At 43.2% G+C, this 11,317-nt stretch overlaps 1 protein-coding gene across 1 annotated transcript; it reads left to right on the top strand.

Moving 5' to 3' along the window:
• Positions 1–41: 41 nt before the first annotated feature.
• On the top strand, positions 42–7,389 carry LOC109925928 (nuclear apoptosis-inducing factor 1-like). Its single transcript, XM_048609397.1, has 2 exons — positions 42–948; positions 3,725–7,389. Exons 1-2 carry the CDS (start codon positions 270–272, stop codon positions 4,186–4,188), a joined length of 1,143 nt encoding a protein of 380 aa, XP_048465354.1. The 5' UTR covers positions 42–269; the 3' UTR covers positions 4,189–7,389.
• The last annotated feature ends 3,928 nt before the right edge of the window (positions 7,390–11,317 follow it).

Here is an 11,317-nt window from a genome sequence, read left to right as displayed (position 1 = left end):
TCCTCTCCTATCCCCAGCCTCCGAATGTTGTCGCATCCCCTCCCGGCGATGCGACAAAGTTGTGACGCCGCAAAACCTCGTATTTTTCAGACGCAGCAAAAATGCGACGTCCCGTCCGAGTGCAAATGCAACTTTAAGTCGCCATCTTAAAGCTCCTGGTTTTTTATTGATCTGCACATTCTCTTGAAACAAGAAACAAGCAGGCAGGACAATAGGGTGCACAGCCTGCCCTCCTGAGTTACGCCGGAATTAGCGATCCGCTGCCACAAATGGCACAGGAGGACGCCTTCCGCCGCCGCAAACTCAACTTCAACGAGGACGAGACCGAGATCCTGATCCGGGAAGTGACACTGCACCAGGATCAACTCTTTGGAAGAGGGGATACCAAACTGCCCCCGGGGGCCAAAAACAAGATCTGGCTGTCCATTCTGGCCAAGGTTAATGCAGTGTCCAAGTGCACCAGGGACATCGGGGACATCAAGAAGAGATGGTACGACATGTGCCACCGCACCAAGGACAAGGTGATCAAGTTGGCGCAGGAGGCGTTGCGGAACGAGAGAGCCATCGCCCGGACCCCCCCGCGGCTGCGCCGGGGGGAGGAGGAGGAGGAGGAAGGTGACGAGCCCCCCTCGGCGTCCCTGGGTCACCCCCCGGCTGCCCCGGGCACCAGGGGAGGTGATGACGGCAGCGAGCCCAGTACCAGTGGCGCCAGCCAGGACGGCAGCACAGTCACAACCAGCAGCCAACATGCTGCCCCCTGCCAGTGGAAGAAGCCGCTGGCACTGCCCCTCCCTGTGGCTTGGCACAGCAGGCAGGTGCCACCAATGCTCAGCCACCAAACTGGAGTGCAGTGGCCGCCAGTCTTGCTGTTCACACTGGGCCAGAATGCTACGCGAGACAGCATTCGGGAGCGACCCCCAGACCATCAAGCAGGCAACACCTTCAGTGGTGAGTGGCCTCTGTACTTCCAAATCCGTGGGCATTTTGCTCGACCAACCACCAATTATCAGCACCAGCTGATAAATCTATGTTTGTTCTTGGTCCAAACCTTTTACCGAACAGAATGCAGTGAGACATCATCTGTGATCTGAGGTAGACGCTGGGCAGTCCAAATCTTGCAGATGTACTTTTTGTTCCCAATGGCTCACAGAGTTTTCCTAGATTTCTCAGTTCTGTGTCTTCCCATGTCTTTTGCTTTGAGTGTTTGAAGGGTGGTTTCCCTCACTTCTTTAAATTCTCTACACCAAGCTCAATTTCCTCATAACAGAAGCTTTCTGACCTTAGCCTTCACTTCTTAACTAGTTACTGAACAATATGCTAGTTGCCCCAGCTTTGGAGACCCAGTTAAAATGGAAATTTCTAGGAAATTACATTTACAAACCTATTGTGCTCTACATCAAAGTGTGTAACTTGTTGCACTATCAATGTCAGTATTGCTTTTCAAAACTAACCTCTGTATCTTTCAGTCCTCCCAGCTTGTTTCCCCTTATCTACAGCTAGTCAATACAAAATCCAAACATCTCATATTACACCTTGGGAGCCCACAACCCAATGGTCTCAATGTGGACTTTACTAGTTTCAAGATCTCCCCACCCCTGGCCTCATTCCAAGACCAACCCTCCCTCTCATCCCCACCTCCTTGACCTGACACAACCTGTCCGTCTTCTCTCCCACCTATCCGCTCCTCCCACCTCACTGACCAATCCCCACCACTGCCTACCTGCAATCACCTATCACCATCTCACCTACCTTCTCCAGCCCCACCGCTCCTCTATTTATTTCTGAGCTCCCTTCCCCCTCTCCCATTTCTGAAGAAGGGTCCCGACCGGATACGTCAGCTTTCCTGCTCCTCTGATGCTGCTGGCCTGCTGTGTTCCTCCAGCTCCACACTGTGTTATCTCTGACTCCAGCATTGGCAGTTCTTACTATCCCCAAACACATTCTATTGGATTTTCATTCCATTTACTTTCCTGTAGATAATCCACTGTTTCTAAATGTAGTTTCACAAAGAATGCATTGTCACTTTCCTTATTCTACTCATAATAGCATTGCAATGCCCCCAACATTCTGGTGTGAATAACAAAAGAATATTTTAATGGGAACAGATGAATACTGAATGTTACCAGATATTATTTCCTGATTTTTGTTCAACAAATAAAGAAAGATGTTGGGCCAAAATAACAATGAGGCTAATGGAGTTCTCTGATACTTAGAAATCATGTATGGCATCTGAAGGCGAGCAGCAGATGCTAAGTCAAATATCAGTACCTGGAAGTCTGTGTTGAATTGTGCCAACCATGGTCAAGTTCTGAATAAAAAAGTTGACTTGTCCTCTTCCTCATCGTGGCAAGCAACAAACTGTGAAACTGCTGAGTTTCCCAAGTAAATAGGAACTGGACATGCCTTAGAAAATACAGTTAAATCACTACAAATGTAAACACCATTTTAAAGGCATGGAAAATTAATCTTTTTTCACTCTCCTTTTTAAAGTCCTGAATTGATATCGATGTTACCCGCTGTGATTCCACTTCCTTATCAGTCCTCAAGTTGTTCATACATCAGCCTTTCATTCTGATTGGTTAAGGAAATTCACTCAAAGATGGTCCATTCAACTGGTTCCTGGGTTGGATGACGGTTATCTTATGAGGAGCGGTTTTGTAGGTTGGATCTGTAGGCATTGGAGTTTAGAAGAATGAGAAGTGATTTTATTGATACAGATGAGATTCTGAGAGGGCTTGATAAGGTGGAACCTGAAAGGGTGTGTCTCCTTGTGGCAGAAACTAGAACTAGGGATATTTTTTTAGAAAAGGAATCTACCACCATAGACAGAGGGTCACAAGTCTTAGCTCTCTCTTCAGAAAGTGCTGGAGATAGAGTCATATAGTATAGAAATAGGCCCTTTGGCCCAACCAGGTTTCCTAAACTGAACTAATCCCATTTGCCTGTGATTGGCCCGTATCCTTCTAAACCTTTCCTATTCATATACCCATCCAGACACCTTATATATGTTGTAATTGTACCTGTCTCGACCACTTCCTGTGGCAGCCAGTTTCATATACGCACTACCCTCTGAAAAAGTTGCCCCTCAGGTCTCTTTTAAATCTATCCCCCCTCACCTTAAACCTATGCCTTCTAGTTTTGGACTCCCCTACCCTGGGGAAAAGACTATGGTTATTCATCTTATCTATGACCCTCATGATTTCATAAACCTCTATAAAGTTCACCCCTCAGCCTCATTATGTAAAACATTAAGTATTTGGGAGGCAGAGACAGATAGATTCATGACTATCACGGAGTCAATAACTATCAGGGTTAAGTGGTAATGTGGAGTTATGGCCATAATCTGATCAGTCATGATGCTATTTGAATGGAGGAACAGTCTTGAGGGCTGAATGGCCTACTTCAGATCCTAGAACAGCTGTTCAGTCAGGTCCGTGATGCCCTTATTCCTTTGCTGCAATATTATTAGCTCACACTTTGATCAATTTGTGACCATTTCTAAAAATCTAAATATGCACAAGCAAATCACAACTAATGGCAAATGCCTTTAGATGTCCTGATGCAGCAAAATCTGGGCCAAGTGAGGATACTTGAATCCTAGGCATGCACTTTGGTGCAAGCTTATGGAATTCAAGCAGAAATGTGAACTGACAGCCTCTGAAAAGCATCAGTGTGCATGTTGGGCGAACAGTATCTTTTCATCTCTACATTATATGTCTCACAGAAACCATTGTGGAAGTGAAACAGGAAGACATTAGTCCAAATTTTGATGCGGATTATTCTTCACCAGACATTGCATCACCACCGAATCTTCAAGAAGAAAGGCCTCGAGGGAAAAGGTTACATAAGCAAATTTCAGAGGAAGAATTCTTGGGCATCCAGGAGCAACACAATGTATTACTTGGGGATGGCAATAAGGAGTTGCACGGTATCAGGCAGGAATTGAGAGAGCTACGGATTGATCTTCAAGAATTGGCTGCAGGCATCCGGCAACCCCTGGAGCGGCTTGCAGATTGCATCCAGGCTCTCCTTCCATTGTTGCAGCATCCACCTTGTCCTCGTAGGATAGAGATGACTGACTCATTTACGCAGCCCGACGAAGAAGAAACTGCGGAGTCTGGCTCTTCATCATCCCATAGCCGACGGACGGAGCGCAAAACCTATAAACGGCCAAAACTGGACATGTAACCAGTCTGTATTAGGCCAGGGGATTTTTGCTTCTTTGATTTCTGTCTTTGGTTGGGTCAAGTGTTTACCTCTCTAGGTGACTGCATAACCCTATCTAGTGACTTCCAAAAGTAAGTGTTTGACACTTGGTTCTGTTTACATTATAGTGGTATCGCAAGGATTTTAGGAAAATGTTATAATGAGAGTATGAAGTTTCATGCCATCTGCACTTAAACAATGGGAAGAAAAGAAATAACACTACAGTTATAATCTAGATTGTGTGTTGTGAGCTGTGTCTGCATGGGCTACTTTGAGCTTGGGTAAATTGCAGATCTACATACCTATGTGGCGCTGAGTTTTTCAATGTAATGAATTAAATTTTTCACTTTGTACCATACTGATTAAATTAAATGCCAGTGATTCTCAGCAACTTCTAACACAGTTTAAAGAGTACAGTTAATCGAAAACAGTATTGTTTCATTGTGGAAACAATAGCTAAGCAAACGTCTCTAAAATAGCTGAGTTAACATCCTGGAAATGGAGACAGGAAGTAGAGAATGAATAAATATTAAAACTTAAATTATTTGATCAATCACTTACATCACACAAGCTTCAGACAAACGGTAATGAGCATCAGAGTAGACTAGTCTTTATTTAGTATGTTAAAGAAGTAATTTTAAAACTTTAGTGTCCATATACACCCTAACAAAATACATCTAATTGGTCTGATTTTACTCAAACATTGACATTTTTAATGTCATTTTGGAATTACTTTGGCAAAATTTAACTATATTTATGATAAATTGGAACTTTGGGCAACTGAGAAATAAGCACTCTCATCTAAATTTAGAAATGTTTTCAGCATTTATTCCCATCACACAGCCATAGACCCATGGTGCAGAAAGAGGTCCTTTAGCCTACCATGTTACCAAACAAAGAGACCTTGGGGTGCAGTTTCGTAGTTCCTTGAAAGTAGAGTCACAGGTAGACAGGATGGTGAAGAAGCTATTTGGTATGCTTGCCTTCATGTTCAGGGCATTGAGTATAGGAGTTGAGATGTCATGTTACAGCAATACAGGACATTGGTTAGGCCACTTTTAAAATACCATGTACAATTCTGGTCTCCCTGCTATAGGAAAGATGTTGTTCAACTTGAAAGGGTACAGAAAATGTTACAATATCTTTGATGAAAGAACACGGTCCTGAATCGTGTCTTGCTGTCTCCCAGATCTGCATGACCTGCTGAGTATGTCCAGCATTTTCTGTATTTATCCCAACATGTAGCCAGGATGGAGGGTTTGAGCTATAGAGAGTGGCTGCGTAGGACTGTAGGAAGAGGTAGAGGATGGTACAATTACAACATTTAAAAGGCATCTGGATGGCTACATGAGTAGGAAGGATTTAGAGGATATGGGTCAAATGCTCACAAATGGGACTGGATCAGTTTAGGATATCTGGTTGGCATGGACCAGTCAGACCAAAGGGCCTGCTTTCGTGCTGTACATCTCTGTGACTCTATGTTTGTGTCAGGTCATTAAGCATCTATCTGTCCTAATCCCTTTGTGCAGCACCTCGCCCACAGTGTTGTATGCAATGGCACTTCAAATGTTCATCTAAATACTTTTCAAATGTTGTAAATAGTTCCTATCTCTCCTACCCTTTTAGGCATTGAGTTCCAGATGCTCACTAGCTTCAAAGTGAAAAAAAAATTCTCCTTAATTTGCCCTCTAACCTGCTCCTGGAAACTGATCCCTCTACTAAGGGGAAAAGATTATTCCTATTGATCCTGTCTGTGTCCTTCATAGTTTTGTACACTTCAATCAGGTCTTCCCTCAGCCTTCTCCAAGGATAACTCATTAAGACATACCACTAATCAAATGCACTGGAATTCCTAGCGAAGACTGAGATATCTCTTTTGTCCAGGCTAATAATTACCTTGACCCCTGCCTCTTTTGTATAGCAAACAATCTCAAGGAAACTTGCTTTTGTGACTGTTTATACAATCGTGGCAGCTTTGGTCTGCTTTGCACTCCTCTATTTTTAAGACAAATGATCAGGACATATTTAACATCAGAACATCCCAATTCTGCAACAGGTTCAATGAATTCAGGATAGTGTTGCCTGTTTGCAGAGAGGACAAGAAAAAACTTGTTTCTTCAGTGCTGAAAGATTTAATGAACTTAAATGAAAGTTCAACAAATGAAAGAAAAAAACATATTGGGATAAATACAGAAAATGCTGGAAATACTCAGCAGGTAGTGCAGATCTGGGAGAGAGCAAGACACAATTCAGGACTGTGTTCTTTCATCAAAGATAAAATATATTGCACAATAAATAATATGAATTTTCAGTTGACATTTAAGTAGGATACAAGCATTTTGAAGACCTAAGGAATCATATTTTATTTCCCAAATATTAATTAGCGTTATTTCTTTTAGAGTTTCAGAGAGAAAACAGTTTAGCTTCCAGATCTAACCCTGCTTTGGTTCAATTGCATGGTTTCTCGTGAGCGAGCTTTGAGAGGCTTTAATTGTTTTGTGATGGATATTGCAAAGACTAAATTTCTGATGTTATAGTAAAACGGCTGAAAGTATCCTGAAGTTTACTGTTTTTTAACAAATTGTGTCATTTTAATTTAGTGCTCTGTTTTAAAGGTTGCATCAGCCTTCATAGTTACATTAATTGAGAGCCAAGCTAAGGAATTGAATCAGTGTATCAAATTGTTGTGTTTTAGCTGTGACCTCAGTTGCAATTACTGCTTTTGTGTATCCTAACTGCAACAAGCATTCTAAAAATTACTGCCTTTGTGTATCATAATTTGTACACAAAAACCAGGGTGGATTCAAAATGAAGAAACCAAAATGCTGCTGGAAATCTGGAAGAATCAGAAAATGCTGGAAATACTCCACAGTTCGGATGAAGAGAGAAAAGAGAGTCAACATTTTGGTTGATGACATCTCGATTAAATTATTGTTTACGTTCAATACTGCTTTCAGCTGCCTAGGCCCCCAAGTTCTGCATTTCCACCTTCCTCACCCTCCCAAAGCTCTCCTTCTCTCTTTCCACCTTGAAGACCATCCTTAAAACCTACTACTTTGACCCAACTATTTGATAGTTTGCCCTAATAACTCCTTAAGTGGCTCAATATCAAATTTTGTTTGATAATGCTCCTGTAAAGTGCCTTGAAATGTTCTATCACATTAAAGGTGCTGTATAAATGTAGAGTTGTTCCTTTTTTAAAAAATATTAGCTCACGGGATGTTGATGCCAATGGCTATGCCAGCATTAATGGCTAAACCCTAATTGCCCAGAGGGCAGTCAAGACTCAACCACGTTGCTGTGGGTCTTCATTATTTATTCATAGGATTTGGGTATCACTGGCCAATATTTATTACTCATCCGTAATCGCCTAGAGGGCGGTTAAGTGTCAACTACGTTGCTTTGGGTCTGGAGTCACGTGTAGATCAGACCAGGTAAGGATGGCAGTTTCCTTCCCTAAAGAACATTCGTGAACCAGATTTTTTTGTTTCTGACAGTTGACAATGGTTTTGTGGTCATCATTACACTAATTCTAGATATTTACTGAATTCAGATTCCAAATCTGTCATGGCAGGATTCAAACCCGGGTCCCCAGAACACTACTGGATCTCTGAATTAACAGTCTAATGATAATACCACTAGGCCATCACTTGCCCTTGAAGCCTAACAACGTAAGGATGGCAAATTATCCTCCTTGACAGACATTAGAAAACAGGACGGGGTTTTATTTGACAATCCACAATGGTTATATGATCACCATTTGTCATCATTTGTTGCCTAAATTCTAGATTTTTATTGAAGTCAAATTTCACTGTGTTTTCACATGTTACCATAAACCTATGACTCAGGATGACAAGCCCAGTGACAATTCCAGTAGGCCACTGCCTTCCCCTGCAGGTCCAAGGTTAAGCTATTTTAATGCATTTACTAGTAATCTCTTAGTTTATTGAAACAAGACCAGAAATTACTGGAAAAGCTCAGCAGGTCTAGCAGCATCTGTAAATAGAAATCAGAGTTAATGTTTTGGGTCCAGTGACCCTTCATCAGAACTGGGGAGCTTCCCTAGTTCTGAGGAAGGGTCACCGGACCCGAAACGTTAACTGTGATTTCTCTCTACAGATGATGCCAGACTTGCTGAGCTTTTCCAGCAATTTCTGGTTTTGTTTCTGATTTACAGCATCTGCAATTCTTTTGGTTTTTGTTAGTTTCTGGAAGTTTTTAGAAATTCAGAATGTTGGATCTAAGATTTTTGTCTTGCGCTCATTAGGACAATTTGTCAGAATACAATATAATGAGAAATGACATTTTTCTACTGTATGAGAACAGAATACTGATTTGTTGGCAAGTGGACTGTGACTGGTAGAGGTGTTGCCATGGAGAATACATCATTTTGATAATGAATTTCATATGGTATAAAATATAATTCGCATTTACGTCCGTATTCTTGCCCATGTCCTGATGAGCGCAAGGCGGAAAGCTTCCACAAAGTGTCTTTTCTTCAGCAATACTTCAGTTTTGTAATAGCACATGACTGTTTTAGAAATTCTTTACATTGATCATACACAATGCTGCATTGTCCCATTGGACAGTACATATTAACGTTGGACATTGACATCTTTGTTGATTTACATCTTGTAACAAGAAACAAGGATCCCATAAGGGTAATGGTGCCAAATCTTCAAAATAATTTGACGAAGAGACAGTTGCTGCATTTTTTCCTGTGTCTGTTTTCGCACCATGTGATATGCTTCATCTCAGTTGAGTAGTTACTCTGCCACCCACTTTACTGCAAGACAGTGGCCCAGATATTCTGAGGAGCAGCAATCACCACAGTCAGATCGTCACTCTGCTCCTATTGTTTTGTGTCAGGACTGAGGTCCACATTTCTGGCAATTCAAACCCCAGCTCCGTCAGAAAGGCAGGCTGTGCCTGAAACCTAGCTGTTCCCTCGTGGGAATGGTCAGGGGACATCAAACCACCCTCACTTTTTCACAGTAGTAAATGCAATATTCTGTTCATCTTAAATGTCCCAAGGCTGCATCTGTTTTGTCACTCGTCATCCTTACACCTGGCATTTCTTCGTTCATGGTGAACATCTGCCTCAGTTCCTCCCCGATGGTGATCATCCATCCCTTATCCCCATCTAGAATGAGAAACTGGGATTGTTTGTTTGTTTCCATGTCCTGCAATTGCCTTTGAGATTTCCAAAATGGTGTTGCAGCAATACATTGGTAAATTGTGGTGGACATAATATTGGTGCGTGTGATAGCACACGTGATGACCAACCACCAGAACTATTCAGTCATTCATTGTCGGCGGTTTCTCGCACACCAGGACAACTCTCTTCCACTCGCAGGGTGTTTGTATGTGGCTGTACAGGCCAATACGGCTACCGCAGGCTCTGTAACACTTGGGGCAGGTGATGCTCATGGGAAGGGGGTGAGTGGGGCATTGTTGTGGCAGCGAGCTCCTTTCGCTGTTTTTGCCAGTCTCGATATGCTCGATGCCTTCCCGGATGCTCCTCCTCCTCCACTTTGGACCGTCTTGAGCCAGTGATTCCCAGGTGCCCGTGGGAATGTTGCACTTCACCAGTGAGGCCTTGAGGGTGTCATTGAAGCGCTTCCTCTGTCCACCTGGCGATTGCGTGCCGTTTCGGAGCTGGGAGTAGAGCCCCTGCTCGAAGAGTCTCCTGTCGGTCATGCGGACGGCATGTCCAACCCATCATAGCTGATTAAGGACGATCAATGCCTTGATGCTGGGAATGTTGGCCTGGTCGAGGACGCTGGTGTTGGATCGTCTTTCTTCCCAGCGGATTCGCAGTACCACCGGTGCTGTCTGTGCAAGATCCTGCAAATCCACGAGGAAGAAAGATGTATTCAGAATAACAATGTCATCAATTCATTCAATGTGCAATGCTCATTTGATGTCAGTGTCACCTTTCGTAACATGGGACTTGAGCTAATTCCTCCTCCTAACACTGCACAGCCAGGCCGTCTCCACACTGTTTATACAGAACACCACTCTTCACAGATTAGTTTCTGGTTGATTCCTTCTGTTCAATGCTTTGATTCTAGAGGTGTTTGATTGCTTTTGTCCAGTCATTTCAAGTTGCAGAAGCCAACAGGGGCTAGTGGGGCAGGTACAGAGGGGCTTTTTTGCTTATTTTAAGGTTTCTATCCCAACCAGTTACTGTCAATTCTGCTCCCTCGATGTGTGAATATAGATGATAAATTGTGCAGATTAATATCTGGTATCTTGACTGTCTTAATTCTGCGGCAGTCAGTTTCATTTCAATCACCAAACATGGCAAACCGAAGTACGGCTGCTGAGTGATAAGTTTATTTGCAAATGATATGGTTGACTCTGGTACGCAGCATTGGGCAATTCACATTGAAACTGATGGGTGTTCCCTCCCGGTTCTCTGACACCTCTGTCGCTCCAACAGGATCCCAGCCTACATGCAAAATTGCACTGCAGTGTCTGAATGTCAACTATATATCGGTGAATCATGGTGATTACTGGGAGGTCAGTCATGGAGGTAATGGTGAACTGAACAGTGAGGTTTATGCTGTAGTTGACTTGGTGTGGCAATGAAAGATTCCTTCACTCACCATTGGACTATGTGTGGCACTGCATCTGGTTTTTAAGGTCTATGCCGCTAACACTGGCATCCATGGGCATTTGCTCCAACTGCCTCATCAGCATGTGCCTTCAGGGCCTCTAGACTCCTTGCCAGGTACAGGACAGCTCTCCTCCTCCCACTCTCTCCAACAAGTCTCCACTGCAGTGTCCCGAAACCTCACTATTTGATCTCTCAAATGTTACCCCAATATTCAACATCTCCAAAGTCCGATTCACTTCCTGTATTACTGCCAGTATCTGCTTCAACCTCCACACACCTTCCCTTTATAAGGAACAGGATAGCTTTAAATGGTTACAGAGATAGTAGGAACTGCCGATGCTCGAGAACCGTCAGCTTTCCTGCTCCTCTGATGCTGCTTGGCCTGCTGTGTTCATCCAGCTCTACACCGTGTTATCTTAGCTTTAAATGGTGTTTGCCTCTCAGCCTTCTGCTGATGTGTCCAATCAGTGGTTAGTGCTGGCTGGATGC

The sequence above is a fragment of the Rhincodon typus genome, chromosome 21 (assembly GCF_021869965.1).
Source record: "Rhincodon typus isolate 14 chromosome 21, sRhiTyp1.1, whole genome shotgun sequence".
Classification (NCBI taxonomy): Eukaryota; Metazoa; Chordata; class Chondrichthyes; order Orectolobiformes; family Rhincodontidae; genus Rhincodon; species Rhincodon typus.
Note: the sequence above shows the minus strand (reverse complement) of the source record. Positions and strands in the feature narration are given on the sequence as shown.